The sequence below is a fragment of the Pituophis catenifer genome, unplaced genomic scaffold (genome assembly GCF_029215685.1).
Source record: "Pituophis catenifer annectens isolate HBS135680 unplaced genomic scaffold, rPitCat1.0.hap2 SCAF_2, whole genome shotgun sequence".
NCBI classification, from domain to species: Eukaryota; Metazoa; Chordata; class Lepidosauria; order Squamata; family Colubridae; genus Pituophis; species Pituophis catenifer.
In genome coordinates this window covers 146,444,568-146,466,236 of record NW_027256882.1, presented here as the reverse complement: position 1 = coordinate 146,466,236, position 21,669 = coordinate 146,444,568, and the positions used below count along the sequence as shown (strand labels likewise).

General features: G+C 36.8%; 1 protein-coding gene across 1 annotated transcript in view; it reads right to left on the bottom strand.

Moving 5' to 3' along the window:
- Positions 1–21,669, bottom strand: part of PRKCA (protein kinase C alpha) — a 198,812-nt gene that overhangs the window by 72,442 nt on the left and 104,701 nt on the right. Inside the window, exon 3 of the mRNA XM_070934743.1 lies at positions 14,673–14,755. Within this exon, the coding sequence (XP_070790844.1) occupies positions 14,673–14,755 (83 nt within the window). The remainder of the gene's footprint in view (positions 1–14,672; positions 14,756–21,669) is intronic.

Below are 21,669 nucleotides of genomic sequence, written 5' to 3'. Positions count from 1 at the left end.
AACCGGACGACTGAGAAAGCGGCTATTGAATGTGCAGCTATGAAGCTAAGACGGCCACAACTGAAGCGAGAAAGTAAAAGGAAGTGTGGATCATCTGGGTGAGATGCTTGCTTTTTTAAATATATGTTTCTTTGCATAACCTCCTCGAAATAGCGAAAGTGATGTTTCTGAAGCCTTGCTAGCCTTCAGGAATGTTGTGTTGATTTTTTTTTCTAGCTCCTCAGAAATATTGCAAATCTAGCATAAAAAATAGCCTGATAATATAAATAGCATCTTTGCTTGAAAATAATTTCAGTTGCAATTCAAATGCATTTTCCTGTTGCAAGACTGGGTTATGCTCTTTAATTTAATTACAATGTAGTGACAAAGTGGTAGGTGAAAGCTGAAAATTTTGAAACATTTGAAAAGTCATTGCTGAAAAGTCATCAGTGAAGATAGATTGTGGCTCTTCTTTATGCCTGCAATATTAATACAATTTGCTCTTCAATTCTTAACTTCTCCCCATATCCCTGATTATACTATCTCCATATGGCAATTGAGAATCCTCAGAACATATGGGCTATATGTTGGAGGAGGAGGAGGAGATTATCATTCCTACAACTGGCTCAGAAAAAATGTTTTGTGTAAATAGGAAGAAACAGGCCCTTCCACTTTGCTCTAAGATCCACAAGCAAGGTAAATTCTTACCTCTCCTATCTAACTGCTCAATCTCCTTTCCCCATTTCATTTCTAATAGTAGTAGGCTTAATTTTGAATTCCATAATTATTAACACAGCCAACCATTCTCTACATTCTATACACAGACACATACACACACACACTGTATTCTTATTCTTATATGTAATAATTCCTCAAGGTAGCAGTGTGTGAGTGAATTAAAACCAGTCTTTGGAAATGGAGAAGGATTTATTTCTACCCTGCAAAAATAAAGAATATTTTGGAATTTCTGCTGTGCCTGTCCTTGACCTGGCCTACCTTGAAGAGATGCCACCATGTTAGTTTGGATCAAAGAGAAACCAATGGTTCTTATGGTGATGCATGTGATGATGAATTCACCTTACAGTTCAAAATGCCCACTGGGAAGAAGATTAAGTCTCTGGTTGGTACGTCTTTACCCACCCAAATGAAAACAATGAATGCACATACTTAAGCTCTCATCTCAAGATAATACACAATATATCTAGTGAAATGTTCTTATACCACAATGAAATTGTTAGCCTTTAAGTTGCCACAAGATGAAATATTTCTATTTAAGTATGAATAAACAGAATTTCTTTGGAAACAACCCAGGGAGTGTATTTTAAGACATACACAAAGTTTATTAGAGTCCAGGAAATTATATTTAATATAAATAATAAATAAGTAAAAAGTAAATAGATATTATCTTGACTTGCCTTTAACCTGAAGGATTATTTTTGGCAGTGATACAAGCTTCATTCTTAACTAAATCCCCAAATGACCCTGAAGTGTTTTCACAGCTGCCTCTCTTGTCTTTTTTTTCTAAACAATTGAAAAAATACTCTTTCAAAAGTGTAGTGATCGTATTTAAATATGGAGTTCCCAACCAGTAGTACTTTAAACTAACCCATAGAATACACAAAATTATGTTGGAGTAGTCCTAATGATATTATTGGCACACAGATAAACAATAAAGCCCATTGTAATAAGAATCAGTGAAAAATCAACAATATATCTCTTCGCTAATTTAAACAGCCCAAGATAACTTTTTGGAGAATAGACGGGTCTTATCAGTCTATCCTATTGCTGCTTAGTCCTTTCAAGGCTTTCTATAAAACCTCCTTGCAAACAGAGTCTGCCTTTTACTTAATTATGAGGATGGAAAAAGATTAAGAAACAAGTCTCTCAATTACTTTTGGGTTTCTATGATTAATGTTCTCAGTTTGGGCTTCTAAGTTTGACTTTCATCACTATTTTATTTCAGTCTATCAAAATCAGCTACTGCCTTCAGCAAGAGGTAATAAGGGAAAGAACTAGCTATAAGAAAGTGTTTAATAGAGTAGAATAGAATAGAATTCTTTATTGGCCAAGTGTGATTGGACACACAAGGAATTTGTCTTGGTGCATATGCTCTCGGTGTACATAAAAGAAAAGATATATTCGTCAAGAATTGTAAGGTACAACACTTAATGATAGTCATAGGGAAACAGTCAATATAAATTGTAAGGATACCAGCAACAAGGTTACAGTCATATAGTCATAAGTCGGAGGAGATGGGTGATAGGAACGATGAGAAGATTAATAGTAATGCAGACTTAGTAACTGGTTTGACAGTGTTGAGGGAATTATTTGTTTAGCAGAGTGATGGCATTCAGGAAAAAACTGTTCTTATGCCTAGTTGTTCTGGTGTGCAGTGCTCTATAGCGTCATTCTGAGGGTAGGAGTTGAAACAGTTTATGTCCAGGATGTTGAAGTTTATGTCTAGGATGTTAATTAAAAATTCATGTTAATTTTTAATTAACATTAAAAAAGATTTTTTCTCAATAGATATATGTATGTATGAACAAACATTACAGAAAGATGATGGTCATCTCAAAGATTAATTTTTCTCTTCTGTTCAATCATGTCCAAATCTTAGAGACTGCCTGGATAAGTCCCTGCAATTTTCTTGGCAAGGGTTTTCAGAAGTCATTTGCCATTACTTCCTTTCTAGGGCTGAGAGAAAGTGACCGGCCTACGGTCACCCAGTTGGCTTCATGTCCAAGGCAGTACTAGAAGTCACAGTCTCCTACTTTCTAGACTGATGCCTTAACCACTACATCAAACTGGTTCTCTATCTGAAAGGCATGGGTATATAATTTATTAATATATTAAATAGTAATTGAAATTGCCATTTTATTTTATCTCCCATCTGTTTCTAGAAAGTCTTATCAATGTGGAAAGGAAGAGCAACTTTATCATTCCTCTCAAAATAAATAGCCTAAGAATAAGTACAACAAATTTCTTTCTGTCCCATAAATCTTACTTCCTCCCTCCCTTACTTTTGCTTTTTCACTCTTATGTGGATTCAGCACTCCATGAATAAGATTTCTCCTACGGTCACAAAAATGACAACTTTCCCTTTGATTCAACTTCCGTATGCATAATAAGCATGCACTAAGGAAAATTCTACCAAATTCACCCAGTGAAAGCTCTAACTTTTCTAGATGCTTAATCTTTCTAAAGCTGGCTCACTTTAATCATCTTTATAGAGATACTATGTCAATTCCAAATTCTGTATAATTTCCCCAGAGATAAAACCCTGTTCAGGCTTCTTTGAACCCGGCAATCATCAGCTTTCGTTCTGTCTATTGAAAATTCAATTCATTCCTACTCTGCTGCCCTATGTTTGTTACCAACTCATTTAGGAAAATTGTCTCTGTTCATTTATCCTACAAGGACAGGACTATCAAAACATTTTATTGCTTCTAAAGCAAAGCCAAAGATTTAAAAAGCCACTCAAAAGTCTTCCTTTGTGACTCTCTAATGAACAGGAGTTTTACCTCAGCCTTCCTGAAGCCTGGACATCTAAGATTTCTCAGGAAGTATAATTATAGGGATTTGCTTCAACTATCTATAATAACATAGATTTTTTTTTACAATGAATTGTAAAATCGCTGGTGAATTGTCTTGAGATGGTTATGTACATTTCATTGTTTTAATACAGGATATCATGTCCCTCAGCATAAAGAATGCAAAGCTAGTTTTGCCTTTAGAAATTATATTCTTGGATAGAGAATCAAATTGTGAATATTAATATTTCAATCTACCTGATGACCACAGTAGAAGAAGCAAGCTGAATGTCTAAACATGTCAATTTAAAAAGTGCAGATTAGGATTAACTTGCTACCAGACTCAAATTTGAAAGCTGTTTTCTAACCATGTAATAGTTATACTATATATTTGTCTGTCTTTCTTTCTTTCTTTCTTTCTTTCTTTCTTTCTTTCTTTCTTTCTTTCTTTCTTTCTTTCTTTATTTATTTATTTATTTATTTATTTATTAAATTTATATCACGCCCTTCTCCCCGAAGGGACTCAGGGCAGTGAACAGCCGAGAATTAAAATAACAAGCAATATAAAAGTTAAAATAATTAAAAATAAATTAAATTAAACGTCCGCCCCAATTTAAAACCCCTAGCAATACAATTAAAAAACCCCTAAAACCTATTCAGGCCAGGCTGGCTTGCTGAAATAAAAACGTCTTCAGGGCCTTACGGAAAGTGTGGAGATCCGGAATCAGCCGTATTCCGGGAGGTAGCTCGTTCCAGAGGGCGGGTGCTCCCACAGAGAAGGCCCTCCCCCTGGGGGCCGTCAGCCGACATTGCTTGACCGACGGCACCCTGAGGAGGCCCTCTCTGTGAGAGCGTATTGGCCGGTGGGAGGTTATCGGTAGCAGCAGGTGGTCTCGTAAATACCCTGGCCCTAAGCCATGGAGCGCTTTAAAGGTGAGAACCAACACATTGAAGCGCACCCGGAAGACCACCGGGAGCCAGTGCAGCTCGCGCAGGAGGTGTTATATGGGAGCGCCATGTCGCTCCCGTGATCACCCGCGCGGCCGCATTCTGGACCAGTTGGAGCCTCCGGGTGCTCCTCAAGGGGAGCCCCATGTAGAGAGCGTTAGCATAGTCCAGGCGAGAAGTGACGAGAGCATGAGTGACTGTGCATAAGGAATCCCGATTCAGAAAGGGGCGCAACTGGCGTATCAGGCGAACCTGATACGGCCGTCATATGTTCTTCTAAAGACAGCCGTGTGTCCAGGAGGACGCCCAAGTTGCGAGCCCCCTCTGTGGGGGTCAATGACTCGCCCCCAATAGCCAGTGATGGCGCCAGCTGGCTATATCGGGATGCCGGCATCCACAGCCACTCGGTCTTGGAAGGGTTGAGTCGAAGCCTGTTCCTCCCCATCCAGACCCGCACGGCCTCCAGACACTGGGACATCACTTCAAGGGCATCGTTGGGGTGGTTTGGGGTGGAGATGTACAGCTGAGTGTCATCAGCGTACAGATGGCATCGCACCCCAAATCCATGGATGATCTCACCCAGCAGCTTCACATAAATGTTGAACAGGAGTGGCGAGAGGACCAACCCTTGTGGCACCCCACAAACAAGATCTATATAGCTATAGATCAATATACTATACTTGTAATTATAAGAAGACCTTATGGTCATAATCATCTAAAATTCAACACAACTGAAGGACTTTTGTGATGGATGGAAAGTAGCATATGGTACGCACTGGCTCCCTCAGCAGATAAAATTTAGGGGTTGACTAAGACTATCCGTATATTATCCAAGATAAGCTATTTCAGTTACCTGGGTTGTACATCATGTGTACTTTTTTGTGCGAAAAGGAAATCATACAAAATAAAATATGCCAATGTGGTGTAGAATTTGCTAATAGAAATGGTTAAGCAAAAAGATTGGAAGGTTTGTTTAGGAGAACAAGGGACTTTCAAGGGAAAGCTATGGGAAATATTAAGGATTAGAAAGATTTCAGGGAGCCTGCTGTATGCTGTTCAACAAACTGTGTCAGTGATCAGTTTCCTTGGTAACTACAGTAGATACAGACAAAGATTCAGGGAAGAGAGATGGTACTCTTTATGGCAAGCAGAAAAAAGATGCAGCTTTCCCTACTTTCACCATTAAAGGGCTTCTGGTTTTTTTTTAAAAAACTAATATGTGCAAACATTAAATTAAAAATGCCACCACCTTTTTCTAACCCATGCTGTCTGATAAAAGTTGAACTTATTGTTAATACAGAGTTGAAAAGTTATCCCATTTAATGGTTAGATTGTTTGTTTATTTATTTTACTAAGTTTATGTGGTGCTTCAGGGACGCCTGACTCAGATATTTATTTTATGATAGAAAAACACTGGCTACACGCTGGCATATATCCATATTCTGGAAATAATGACTAACAATTATTCTTAGGTAATCCTCGACGCACAACTGCAATTGAGCGCCAAAATTTCCATTGCTAAACAAGACCGTTATTAAGTGAGTTTTGCCCCATTTTACAACCTTTCTTGCCACAGTTGTCAAGTGAACACTGTGGTTGTTAAGTTAGGTTGTTAAGTGAATCTGGCTTCCCCACTAATTTTGCTTGCCAGAAGGCCACAAAAAGGGATCTCATTACCCCAGTTGTGACCAGAGGAAGGCTTAGCAAAGCAAATTTAGTCAAAGAGCCTTGAGCTCACAGATCCCTTGTAATTTCCTTAGAGAGTATTCTTGTGAGGATATATTCCACCTGATTCCTCTGGAATTCCTGACATCAGTTGCTTATCCTTTCATCCCTTCATTTAACAAGCTCCATGCAGTTATATTTTGCCCTGGTGTTTATTTATTTTGATTCATGTTGACACTAAAGACCTTGGCACCCTTTCCTTCTTTATTTGATTTTGGACAGATCAGAAGGGACAAATAACCAGTTCCCATCCTAGTTCTCTCTCTCTCTTAAGTTTTTCAGCTGTAACTGTTTCCTCCATCTGCTTCCTCCCAGCTTAAAAACAAAAATTCTATGAGAGATTTGTGACAAATTAATTTTTGACACCTCATTAAAACTTCTCAGGGAGCCTTCAATTCAATCATTATTGGTAAATTTGGTTTTGATGTTCTAGTAAAAAAAAAAAAGGGAGGGTGGGATACTGTGATCTCATCTGATATATGCCCTCTATAATTCTCCTAAGATGACACTCTGGGAAACAAACTTCTTCCATTCCCTTAAATATCCCCTCCTACATCAAATTTTGCCACTGAATTTCTGCAATGTGATCTTATCAATTCAATTGCAAAAGTACAACGGCACAAATGAAATTTGTGGCCCAAAGGATGCATACCCTGCTATGCAATATATTTCATATTCTCATGGTTTTCTCTCTCCCATATAGTAAAAACATTAAGGGGAAGAGAAATGCACTTCTTGGATTGGTGAACACTGATAGTGCTGCAATTCCTAGTGAACTTGGGTCTGCTGTCATAATATGGATGCTCATTTTTACCCAAGAAGCAGAGCTGCTCAATTCAGTACTATTGCTCTTCCATTAATTCATTTAACCAATGAGTTGATCCCTTCCCTATCTACTATCACACTGTGCAGGTCAAGAAGAAGCAACCGAGACAGATGAAGGACCAACTGTAACTTCTGCAGAAGTTAATTATTATGAAACATTAAAAAAAAAATTCAAAAGCACTGGTTCAAGAGTTTACCACTTGATCCCATTTAAATCTGGGATTATCCCAAATTACATCTGCTTACTGAAAAAAAAGATTGAAATTAAATTATCATTATTTGAATCGCATAGTTCTGACACACAACAGGAAAAGAGTATACCTACCTAATTTAGAAAAAGCTTCATGTAATCCTATTTTTGCCATTTATTATGAGTCTCTTGTTTCAATATATTTCAGTTGGCATATGACACAATGAGACAAAACTAACTGGGTAAAAAAGAATGCTGTTGCAAAATCATTTAGAAATTATTTAATTTGAAAGCATAATCTATGTAAAATCTTGATTTAACAGAAAAAAATCTAGGGCAGAAAGTTCACTTGCTTGTCCTAACAATTATCAGTGCCTTAAAACTCATCAGGTTTAATCAAGTGTATAGAAGTGCATGAGTCATACAAAAAGAATTGCCTACTTTGAAAAAATACATATAGATTTACTTCAGGTATTTCAGCCCAGGAGAATTATTTCAGTTACTTCACCACTTTCTGTAAGAGTGTGGGACAGCCACAACATACAAAGTGCAATCAAGAAGAAGTCCATAATCAGCTAACTGAACAGCTAATCATCATCCTCGCCCAACAGATGCTCAGATTGCTTTCAGAATTTTTACCCCTCTTTTTTTTTTCTACCACTATTAGGTGTATTGCTTGAGAATAACAGTTCCAAAGCTCTGATGAGCAATTAATCTCTCCCATTTTTAGAGTAAAATGTCGCTAATGAATTTGATCAAAAACCTTGAAAAAAGGGTTTGTGACTCTTATTTGTAATTACTATTGCCTATATTTACCAGACAATCATACTGCTCCTTAAATGTTTCTGCTTCTCACATGTATAAGAAGACTAAATTGTTTCCATGTTGAACAGAATAGAGAAGCATTCAAGATTTGGATAGGAAAGATGAGCAAGAACCTTGAAAAAATACAGGGAAAAACATATATATTAAGTTTGTTCTTATTTTAAAGAATATACAGGCAATCCTCAAGTTATGACCACAATGGAGTCCAAAATTTTCATTGCTAAGAAGGCAGTTAAGTAAATTTTGCCCCATTTTAAGGCCTTTATTGCCCAAGTTGTTAAGCGAATCATCGCAGTTGTTAAATGAATCATGTAATCTTTAAACAAATCAGGCCACCCCCATTGACTTTGCTTGTCAGAAACTGGCTGGGAAGGTTACAAATGGGGATCACAGGACCCCATGTATCATAAATACATGCCAGTTGCCAAGCACCTGAAAACTGATCACCTGACCATGGAAATGCACAATGGTCGTGCAAAAACCGGCCATAAGTCACTTTTTTCATTGGCCATTGTAATTTTGGTCACTAAACAAATGATTGTTCCAAGTCAAGGACTACCTGTATCAAGTAACAGCTTTTAAATGAGGCTTCTTCGTGCTATAGGAATTTTCACATATAATTCTCACAAGTAACATCGATATGACCTCCTTATGTTAAAGAAAGACTTAATATAAAGAAAAATGCATTCAAAATCTTGTGAACACAGATAAAGTGGGTCACTGCACAGAATTCACATTATTTGATTATCAGCAAAGGTTTTGAACTTTAATATTATATACATTACTGGTGCTGAGGATGAGGGATTCTTTGGGAAGGGTGGAGTGTCAAATTGCCCTGGGAAACGTATAATTCCTTCAGATTCTAATTGCTTATTGATTTGGGTAATCTACTAGAGATGATATTGGAAATCTCAAAGGTGAGATATTTTTGGGTAAATATGATTGCCCAGTTTTGTTTGGAATGAGTTTTATTCACTAGAAACCACTTTCGAACAGGTAGACATTTTGTTGCATAAAAATGAAGGAAATGCATTTTGCCAAATGTGCAGTCACTACTTTTCCTATTTCAGGAATTGAGTATGAAATAATTATTTGTGGTTGATTAGTTAAGAAGAATTGTTACCTAGTGTTTCAGACAGTTTACCTACTTTGCTCTAATTTATATCCCAAATGGTGCTATCAAATAGCACCAACTGTGAATCTTATGTGCAATTTCATATTCCTCAAAGGATTTGCATACATTTGAACAACAACAAAAATCCTTACATAAACAAACCTAGTGGTTGATATGCTTCAGTGCTGAAATTTTAAGGAAATACAGGCAGTCCTCGCTTAACAACCACAACTGGGACCAGCAACCTGGTTAAGCAAAATGGTTGTTAAGTGAAACCATAACTATGTTTATGATCTTACTTCAGCTTTCCTTTGCTTAACAAACATGATAAATTGTAAATGTGAGGAATGGTTACAAAATTCCTTTTTCATCACTGTCATAATTTAAAATGGTCACTAAAAGAGGTGGTCACTGAATGAGGACTATCTGTAACCTCATGTTTGAGGAACTTGGGTTTTTTTTGATATTGGAATTATCCTGAAATAACCGATCACAAATATAATCATTTATTTTAATGAAAAGTATACATTTGTAACTTTTAAAGCTATAAATTCAAATTGTCTAGGCCAGGGGAGGGAGGGACCTTTTAGAGGTTGAAAAAAGCTTTGAGAACTGCACTAAAGCCGCAATATTCATAAAACAATCTTTTTCCATTCTGATGCCCTCCAACTATTACAACCCTGAGAGTTTCACCTGAGGATGTCCGGAGGATAACAGATTGAGGAAGATTTTATTAGCAAAGAAGATATTCCATTTATGCCATTTAACTTGGTTGTAAAACCTCAGGATATAGCTGCAAAGTATTGGAAAAGTAGTTCATCTGAAGATAATTTCAAGGTTTCTTGTCATATGAAGTAGATTTTAAATATTCAGCTCCACAGTGTAATTTAACAGTGTATGAAGATATATCAAAATGAACCATTCTTCCCCAATTTCCACAGCAACAAAATCTTCTTTAATATTATATAGATCTTGCATAAAGTACTAATTTAAAAATATTAAGAGGGTAACAGATACAATGTCATGCTGAAGCTAATATATCATGAATTGGATCAAAACTGAAGTTCTAATAAGGCTCATTTTTAAATGAAATAGCTATTTGAAACAAAACCATGTGATCTCAAGCAAACAAAGGTGCATTCTAAAATAATGGAATTAATTTTTACCATCTGTTTATTTTCTTATTGATTTAGTCAATTTCTCTAGCTGTTCCTCTCAGACAAGGGACTCTGAGCAGCAAACTGTCATAAAACAATTAAAAACCACTTACAACATAGTAAATATTTACTATATTGGTAAATATAGTATTTAGGTATTTTGCTAGGTATTTAGCAAAAAAATATTTTTTTTAATTTAAATTTTTTAAATTTAATTTTAATCTTGGTGGTCGTCCTCACTCTATGGAATATCACTCCCGCTGAGGTATGGTCAGCCCCCACCCTGTTGCTTTTTCAAACGGTTATAAAAGTATGGTTTTGTCAGCAGGCCTAGGGACCACGAATGGTGATGGAATCGATCAAGTGTTTAATTTGATTGTGTTGTTCCTGCCATAGAGGGTGGGGTGGAGTGTTTATAGGTTTTTAAGTTATGGATTTTTAAATGTTGTAAACCGCCTGAAGTCATCTAGGTGTGATATGGGTGGCCATATACGTTTGTTTAAATGTTTATTTGTTTGTGTATAAATAATATATAAATTTTAATTAGCCACATAACTCACAGTTCAAGGCGGATTTTTACATCAGATTGTGCAAAGGAAAGCTCAGCCAAACTGGAGAATATACTTCTTATCAAAAGGGACACTTTGTAAAAATTAAGATAGGCTGCAAGATGACAAATAAATAAACAATACAATCCTGCAAAAAATATTTGCAGAGCCTCAAATTTCCTACAAGTAGAGATGGTGTGCTGCAGGTCCCATCAGCTAAGGTTCTACATTTAGATGGGTTCCAAGAGACATGCCTTCTTTGCCATGGTGCACTGGCCCTAATGGAGCATTCTTCCCCCTGACATTAGATTATCTCCATCCCTTTGGATATTCCAGAAGTCTCTCAAGATTTGGTTATGTCACCAAGCCTGGAGTTCCCTGGGTAACGGGAGACATGCCTAGATGGCTCTACTGCTGAATTGGCTATTCTTACTCTCTCTTTGCCTAGGGTTTGCATATTTCATTTTTGTAATATTTATCTTCTAATACCAATTCTTATATTTCATACTGATTATTTTATATATGTGGATTGTTGTATGCTGCCCAGAGTCATTTTCTATGAGATGGGCAGCTATACAAATCTGACAGACAAACAAACAAATTAACTACGGTAATAAGCAAACATACCAGTAGTTGCTCTAGAAATATGACAAATAACTAAATCAAATATTTTTTCAAGGATTAAGGATTCTTTTTGTTCAACAGGAATCTTGGAGTACACCGAAAAGATCAGTTTTAAATGTGATTTAGTTATAAATACCATTTCCTAAGAGAACATTGTGCACAAAATAGCTTGTCTTATAATGGGAAGCAAGCAGTTGACCCAATTCAGAAGTGAAAACCTGCACTAATTAACTGCTGATGAATTGGAGGTATCCTATTAAGTGTAGCATAGGCATATAAGCACACTATGAGCCTTAGTCATAAAAACCAGTTGGGTGATTTTGGGTCAGTCACTCTCAGCCCAACTCACTTCACAGGGTGGTTGTTGTGGAGAAATAGGACGAAGATATGTTGGATGTTTACCACTTTATTTGTAAAAATAATAAAGGTGGCAATAAAAAGAAATAAATAAGCAAAAACAAAATTCTATCCTCCTCAATGGCATTGCAACTTCTAACAAAACTATTTTTTTTTCCTATGCTCTTCCAGTATGGCTCTGCAAATTAAAAAAATAATAATTCTCTAAGATTGTATTTCTGTATCTTCTAGAAAGAGTTTTCTGTAAGAAAGTCACCAGCCAGAGAACAATGATCAACACTGAAAAATAAAATCTGTTTAATTTTTGATCGACTTATTGTGGTATCGTCAACATAAATACCATTTGAATTCACTTGAGATTTAAAAGAAATGATCCCAGGATTGACAGAAAATAAAGATTTATAATATTGTGTTGAAATCCTGAAAGCCTCTTCAGAAATAAGTGAAGATCCATAAATGCACAATATTTCTGCCTCCCCTGTGAACAGAAGTCTCCATGTGACACTAAGCTGATTTTTGAGTTCTGAGTGTCCACAGCATTTAACATTCTAGTAATAAAATCTAGAAAAGCCTCATTCAGAGGTGGGTTTCAGCAGTTTCTGACCAGTTCTGGAGAACCGGTAGCAGAAATTTTGAGTAGTTCGGAGAACCGGTAAATACCACCACTGACTGGCCCCGCCCCCATCTATTCTTTGCCTCCCAAGTCCCAGCTGATTGGGAGGAAATGGGGATTTTGCAATATCCTTCCCCTGGAGTGGGGAGGGAATGGAGATTTTACAGTATCCTTCCCCTGCCACGCCCACCAAGCCATGCCCACCAAGCCACGCCCACAGAACTGGTAGTAAAAAAAATTGAATCTCACCACTGACCACATTGTATGAATTTGATAGTTTATTGTGGCTGACTCATCTTCATAGTGATAGATTTAGGCTATATCTAACTAAGTTTCTTTATTTTCTTTGAACGTATCTGAAAAACTGAAAATTTTTGAAGTTCTACAAGAAATGGCATCTTCTCAGGTTTTGAACCTAGGCACATTGGGCATACATTCCTGCAAGTGGAATTATTTATGATGCAATAATCTATCATTAATGGTTTGAACTGGGAAGAAAAGCAACAGAAATCAAATTTAAGGTAATCTAACATTCATATTATGTTCATAAGGGTTACTCTTGTAGAATTCACCATACAGAGTGGCTAGAAAAGTGATTTTAAAAAATGGAACATGTGCTTTGGCACCGGAATCAATGGACTTCAAGTTGCTATTTGGATTGTTATCTGGGAATAGTTTACTGCTATTTCTTGTTTTAGGAAAGTCACTCATACATGCATTGAAATGAAAATCCATTATACTATATCAAAGCAATGCTCTGTATATAAAATATTATATATTTAATTTGTGGTATCTCTAGGTGAGAAAGATTTCTGATAAAATTCTGGACATTCACTTCCAATTCGTACAATCCATTGATTCACTGATTATGCATCATTAGGTTGGCATCAAATGACCAGGTTCAAATTATTATTATTTATTTATTAAATGTAGAGAATCACATAGCTATATAAAGCATGCAACAAGATCATCAAGTAGGAACTCTGGATTGATTGTTTCTATGATGTATTTATTTGCTGTCTTGATTATCCAAGGAGGAGGCAGTTATCCATCAGGAGCCTTCTCCAATACCAATATCACTTCTTTATGTCATGTTTGTGTCCACATTAGTATAGGACTTGGACTTCACTCTGCCTGAGTTTCTACCCTTACAATGCTACAATCGATTCCCACAATGGAAGAACAGATGGAAAAAGTGATTCAGCTGGCAGAGATAGCAAAATTAACTTTTAATTAAAGAGAAGATGTATCTAGTTTTGTTTCTATTGGAAATCGCTTCTGGACCTTATGCTTGAAACAGGGGAAAAATGAAACTTTGATTTGAGGTTTTGATGATTAGATTAGTTTGTTGTTAGAAAAAATGGTTAATATACTGTATACTCAATGTGTAAACAAAAAGTTGAGGATGTATTTTACTGCATCGAAAAAAATTGGAAGTCAATCTTTTTTTTTTCTTTCCCCTTTATCTTACATTCCCTTCCCATTACTTTTTCCTCCCCTATTCCCTTATTAGCTGTTTCTATTTGTATTTTATATTATCATAAGCTTCAATTTAAAAAAAACAGTACTGTAATGGGAAATCATACTAAGAATTTTTTACAATTATGCTTGAAGAGGCTACAAAGTAATGGAGTTTGGACACTTAATGTATCTCTAGGGTGTCAAATTGTCTTTTTTTTTTACTGCAAATTATAATTTGCACAAAATAATGCATAACTTTATATTTCATGCTAAACCAAACCAAAGTATGCCATAATACAATTTAGTGTGATATGACTAACTAGTTCTTATACATTTATTAAAGAGCATATTGTCATAGAGTAACTAATTCCCTGTACTTGACAAAATTGCCTCCATACACTATATCAGGTATTCCAGAACCATAAATACATGATGGAGTTGCTACAGGTACTTAAATAGAAATAAAAGGTGTTATTGAAAGAAAACATGCTATTGCTGATGAGATCTACATCTGCTAGAAGCTCTTTTGAGGAAAATCCCAGGAAGAACCTTTGTGCATCCTCTTTTCTATATTCTGTATCCTTATTTTTCTGTTTGTTTCTATCATTACCTGCTCATACATGCCCCTAATTTGCAAAGTTATCCAGTGCAAAGAAAACATATCTATAAGGCACAATATAGAAAAGAGAAAATTAAGGTATTCTAATGTTCCAAGGACTTTTCAAAACAATTAATGCAGCAACATGAATGAAATAACAAAAATCCAATGTACTTACATCAGTGTCAGGTCCCTTATCACCTCCAGGACAAGAAAAAGTAACGAATTCATGGCACCTCTTGTGAACCACAAAACAGCAAACTAAAAAGAGAAGAAATATACATTTGCTTTAACCATGTTAACAAGTCTATAGTCGGTTATATGCATGGAAATTCGTGTGACACAATAATTATGTCCTGTGAAATTCTTTGACAAGCATTCAAATCATGGAAAAATCTTCACCATCTACTTTTCTATTCTATGGAAGTGTTCAGGACAAGAAGTAGAAGTCCATCTGGGCCACACTGGAATTCACCTTCTACCTTTTGGCTTTGGAATTTTAACTAGGCTATTGGCTGCTCATCATTGAAGAACTAATCTAATAGCATACAGGTAATCCTTGACGTATGACCACAATTGAGCTTAAAATTTCTCTTTCTAAGCAAGACACTTGTTAAGTGAATTTTGCCCCATTTTATGACCTTTCCTGCCACCGTTGTTAAGCAAATCACTCCAAATGATAAGTTGGCAACATGGTTGTTAAGTGAATCTGGCTTCCCCATTGACTTTGCTTGTCAGGAAGTTGCAAGAACTGATCACATGACCCCGGGACACTGCAATTATCATAAATATGAGTCAGTTGCCACGCATCTGAATTTTGGTCACATGGCCATGGGGATGTTGCAATGGTCCTAAGTATGAAAAACAGTCATAAGTCATTTTTTTCAGTGCCGTTGTAACTTTGAACAGTCACTAAACAAATTGATGTAAGTTGAGGATTACCTGTAAATCATTTCTATATTCAAGGTCGGTACACAATTAAACATTACTATTGGAATTACTATATCAAAAGGTTATGTATTATAAGGAATACCATTCTATGTGTAGCTGGATGCTAACTCAACACAAAATCTCTTGGGTGACTACTTTACACTTCGCTCTCCTAGTTGCCATTTATATATATTTCACTTAGAAGCAATCTTGCATAAAATGAATATATTCAATTTTGTCTCAGTATATGTAAGCATGGGCTGAGGTGTTTTGTTTTGCTTGAAAAAGTGAGGTAATGTTTACTGCAGGACAATGTTTTTGATTGTAAGTGGAAAGCTAAGATGACAGAACAGATCAATATTTCATGATGAACATACTATATGAATTGTTTTCTTTATTAATTTTGCTCATCCTTTTTGGTAAATCATTTCCACTTTGTTTATCCCATGAGAATGCTTGCTTAATGTGCTTGTGTTTTACTCTCTCCACAATAATGTCATTCCAGAAATAAACAATTGTAAATGAAAACAATAGCATTGTTCTCTCTAGGTCACATTCCAGCCTTAAACTCTGAGATTCCAGAATAACAAGAATCTTGTTTCTGTTCCTACTCATTGTGGAATGAAGTATTACTCAGTGAGGAGAAAAATGATTTCTCACTCGCTCCAAGTCTAATGATTTTCTTGATTATGACATCCAACTCTATATTTCCACTTTTAGTGATGCTGTGGTCACCCTTTTGCAGTGCCTGAAGGTGGTGTGGGACAACAAGCCTTGACTGAATCCTGGTAAAACCAAATGGCTTTTGGTACACAGGGCTCTGGGGACTTTGTCATCTTTAACTCTGGATGAGGTGGCACTGCCCCAGAAAGACCCGGTCTATTACTTGGGGGTTCTCCTGGATTTGCAACTCCTGTTCAAGGAACAGGTGGCAGTTGTGGCTAGGAGAGCCTTTGCACAACTTCATGTTGTGCACCACTTGTGGTCTTTCCTGGACCCACCAGGATTCCCTACGCTCAACCATTCAGTCCCTAGTCATCTCACAGCTGGACTGCTGTAATGCACTCTACATGGGGCTATCCTTGAAGAGCATTTGGAAGCTACAGCTGGTGCAGAGTGTGGCAGCGTGGGTAGTTTTGGGGAGGGGCCCAAGAATGGCCCCTGTAACACCACTGATTTGCGAGCTGCATTGGTTATCGGTCTGCTTCCAGGTGCAATTCAAGGTGTTGATGATCACCTTTAAAGCCCTTCATGGCATAGGTCCAGGTTACTTGAGGGACTGTCTCACCCTACTGGGGGTGGTCCATACCACTTGTGGTGGCAGAAGAAGCATGCTGTGGATCCCATCAGTCCAAATTATTCTGGCTGGCAGGGTCCAGGGTCTGCTGTTGCTTCTGCCCTAACATAGTTACCCTACCGTAAGAAGGTTGGTTGGTGGATGAATGAATGAATGAAACAAACAAACAAACAAACAAACAAACAAGTTTGGAAAAGAATTTCAGCAACCATCCTCTCAGGTTTTCTGTATTTCTTTTATTGGCAAACCTATCTTTATATTTCTTTTTAAGACACACACAAAAAAGATAATCAAGAGCTGAACCAAATTAACTATGAAATTTATAATAAGGGTGATTTTTTTTAAAAAAAATGAGATGTCTCAAGCAAAATATACATTATTAAAGAAAATGGTCAAGCCATGAATTCTGATTTGAAAAGGAAAACTTCTATTAACCATATGGATATATCCTTGTGGAGGTTGTTTCCTGTTATTGTAGTTTTGGTTGTTGTTATTCAGTGCCACCTGCAAGTGGGAAAGTAGTTTCCCATTCAGCCAAAAGTACTGGTATTTCCTAGAGGTTTCCCATTCTAAGTCTAACACTGCTTAACCTTTTTCAAAATCATTCAGTCTTAGCTACCTATTACTGAAAAAAGAGAACATTATTTCCTAAAGCGGGTCCAAGATCAGTAGAAATACCTAGTATGAAACTATTCTTCACTCCAAATAATCAAACCTCAAAAAATCATTTTAGCATATCCGTCTAGGTCAGGGTGTCAAACTTGTGTTGTCACAGAGTTGTCACGTGACGTATCGTGACTTCCCTCCCTTTGCTAAACTAGGCATGGGCGTGGCCAACGCGTGATGCATCCAGCCTATAGGCCGCGAGTTTGACATCTCTAGGTAGAATAGCACAACAAGCAGCAAACTAAAACTAATATTGTTGCCTATCATATAATCAGGGTTTAGTGGTCATTATAGCCACCCTGCAGTAAAACATTCTTGACAAATTGTTCTCAGCCTCTACTCTACTTGAATACATATAAAAAGACAACCAGTTCTATAGACAACTGATTCTAGTGTCATGCTGCTTTTAACATTTCAAGTAAAATTTACTTAACTTAAAACCCAATATTTAACACCCTATATACTGGTTAATAGAATCATGGTCTTTTTCTGTGTCATAGTCATACTGATATAAGAGTATAGTCATTTAGTGCCGGCATCTTCTCTTTTCAAAGGTAAACATAACAATCTTTCTCAATTTTTCTTTCAATAGGATTTAGAGGTTAAGAGGATGGATAGGGCACTTTTTTTGCTGTCTTCTGAATTAATTTAAATTTACTTGAATCCTACAGCATACTTATCAAAAGTGACATGTAATATTATATAAAGAGAGGTTTTACCAGATAAGGAAAGAATATAATCTTCCATCCCATTAATGCACTGAAAACTCGTCACTTGCTACAATTACTTGCACATTCATAGTGAAGTCTGCAATTATGAAACAGAGATGGTTTCCACATAAGCCTAGACCCTGATAACATGGGGTCCTTATTCATCCAGAAAACAATGTACACACAAGGTATATAGGTGAAAGCTTCCCTAATTTAGATGCACATCCTCGATGCATTTGATTTAATAAAGGTATGATGTGTTGTTGCCTTTTCTATTGAGCCAAGACCCCTATACAGACCTAAAAATTAGGTAACAGGATATTATGTGTCATTTTTAAACAGTTCACTAATATACATATTTTATTATTATTAGAATTTTTTTATCCCACCTGTTTTACTTTATAAGTAACTCAACATCGCAAACATACCGTATATAAAACCCCTTCCTCTTTTTCCCACAACCATCCTGTGAGGTGGGTTGGGCTGAGAGGGAGTGTCTGACTCAAGGTTACCCAGCTGCCTTTCATGCCTAAACCAGGACTAGAACTCAAATTCTAGTTTTTAGCCTGGTGCCTTAACCATTAGACCAACTGGCTCTCTTATCTGCACCACCCTCAACACAAGCCCCCCAACACAGATTCTTCAATCAATATCAGAACCTAATTATCAATATGCTTCAAAACTCCTATGTAACCATTCTCTTTCCCCCATTAGTGGCTATAATTTTGTTCAGTTAAGAGAAAACTTAAGAATAGTTAAATTGAATTTCCTCATTCTGGTAGAGTCCAAATAAACTAAACTACAACTGTCGTAATACCCAACCATCATCATTACTTACTATTGGAAATGACAAGCGTTTGCAACCTTAATGCATCTGAAGAATGTCAAGTAATGGAAGGCTGAGGCCAATCATTAAGAACTATGCACAGATTAGCCTCAAAATAATAATGAACTTGTTAACATTTTCAGAGCAGCTTCTTTGGATTAGCAGAGCCTGCACAAATAATAGTCAAGCTTTGCTTCAATATGGAGTTGCATATAATTATATATGTTATCCTCAATACAAGCTTATGAGGCCAATTGTCCTGGTAGAAAAATCATTTCTGCAAAGTCTACATTACTGCTTAAAAGCAAGTTTGGTCTAGTGGTTAAGGCATCAAGTTAGAGACCCAGAGACTGTGAGTTCTAGTCCTGCCTTGGGCACAGAGCCAGCTGGGTGACTTTGGGCTAGTCACTTTCAGCCCTAGGAAGGAGGCAATTATTTTTGAAAACCTTGTCAAGAAAACTGCAGGGACTTATCCAGTCTTTGAGAATTAAACATGATTGAACAGAAAAAGAAACAACAACAACAGTTGCTCATTTGAATTTATTGTCATATTCATAACTTTCTTACATACACAATTTGAAGGTCTTCACCAATAGTCCCTATAGAGGAAAAAGAGAATGGAAGAAAAGACCTTTTGAACCAATTTGTAAAAAGCCATTCCCAGCCCAATATTGAACCTCTTCGAAGCAATAGCATTTTATTCTGCAAATTCAAGATGTGACAAGGACTGCTGAAGTATTAGCTTGATTGATCAAAGTATATTGAATAATATTTTTACCCAATAATTTCTGAATTTAATGCACAATGAGCACCTGATTGATTTCAATCCTTGCTATTATTTCCAGTTGTCTTGCTTTGAAAAGATCCATCAATTAGAATAGAGCTCATGCACTATCAAAATACATTCTTACTTCTTTTCAGAAACATATTATAAATATATATATATATTGTTCACACAGAAAAAAAAAAAGCCATACATCAAATTTAAAGATTCACTTTTAAACTTATGAGATGGATAATAATCACAATGTAAACATACTATTTATTTCATTAATGCAAAACAAAATCTTGTATCACGGTCATTTCAAGTAATTAAATACAAACTATACTAAATCTGTGTACAGCTTTAGCTGCCAACAAATTTAATCTTGCATGCTTAATTAAAACTAAAAGTTTTAATCCATCAAGGAAGCAAACGTTTATTTAAGGTGGAAAGAACAGGTCTGGCTAGCAAATGACCTGCTTAAACCAGTGCATCATGTTTATGTAAATTAATCTGGTTTTTTTTAAAAAAAGAAGAGTTTCAGGTTTTTTGTGGCCATAATCCTGTGTTATACTAGAAAGAGTATGACTGAGGTAAGATCACAAATATTTGCATAACAGAACTAACCTTTTCATTATATCCATACAACTGCAGTAGTGCATGCTACTTATACCCCAAAGATTTAAAACAGAAGGGCTGAACAAGATAGAATATGAAACAAACATACCCACCCTCGGAGCCCAGATTGGCTCCTGGGAGGCAGGGCTGCTTGTCCCTTGGGGCAATTCATCCAAGACAATTATCCCTCTGTGAATCACCACAATGGGGGGACAGAGGTGGAGGGATGGGGGTTCAGCAGAGGAGCACCGGAAGAGGGCCAGCTGAGTCTGAATGCCAGCTGTGAACTGGCTGTGGCTGGGGGGGCCAGGCTGAAGGGGGCACGAGCATGTGGCAGAGGTGAATTGTCCCATTTTGTCTAGCAATGTCTAGCTCAAGAATTGAGAGAGGAATTTTACCCCCCCCAAAAAAAAAGGTAGTCTTTGATTTATGATTGTATTGGAGCCCAGAATTTCTATCATATATTTTGATGGTTGAAAGATAAGGCACCTGCACGATTGACCCAATTTTATGACATTTTGGTAGCGGTTGTTAAGCAAATGCCACAGTCATTAAGTGAATCCATTGTCTGCAGTGGGTATTTTTTGCCAGAAACCAGAGTAAATGCCAGTTCTGGTAAAAAAAAATGTCATAAATCATGGCCATATGATTGTGAGATGCTGCCAATGGCTGTAAATGCAGACCAACTGCTAAACACCCAAAATGCAATCACACAATGGCAGGGGAAGGTGGCTGTCAGACTTCAAAACCAGAACTTCAAATCCATCCACATTTTTGTGAAGTGGGGAGGCTTTTCCCTATGGTAGGCACTGGGTCACAGAGCCTCCTGGTTTCCATATGATGACCCTGATCAATTGATGGACCTAGAGCAGCCCAATGCAAAGAGAGGTTCTTGCTGCTAAAATGGACTTGTAGTTCATTAGGCTGGCCAGCTTTCGAAAACAAAACAAAATAAAAAGTAGAGGGAAGGTGGCAGGGGGAAGAAAAGTTAAAAAGCAAGCGTGCGTGTGTGCGCACACACACACACACACACACACACACACACACACACACACACACAGAGCCATTTCATTGGCCAAGAAAGTTTTAATTCAAGATGAGAAAAACAAACAATTTCTAGGTGTAGCAAAAACAGTTTAAGAATGGCATTGTATGCTTGGTTAGTTGGGATTAAGTCCGTTGAATTAATTAATGCTATGCTGAGTAAAGAAGTTTAGACTCAGGGTACAGAATATGTGGGAAACAATAAGTCCCCACTCCCAAAATAATGAAAGTTGCTATGCTGTCAAATTCACTTCCCTTCTTAAGGAATCTCCATGAGTCCTTCGGGAGAAGGGCGGTATACAAATCGAATAAACTCTAAAC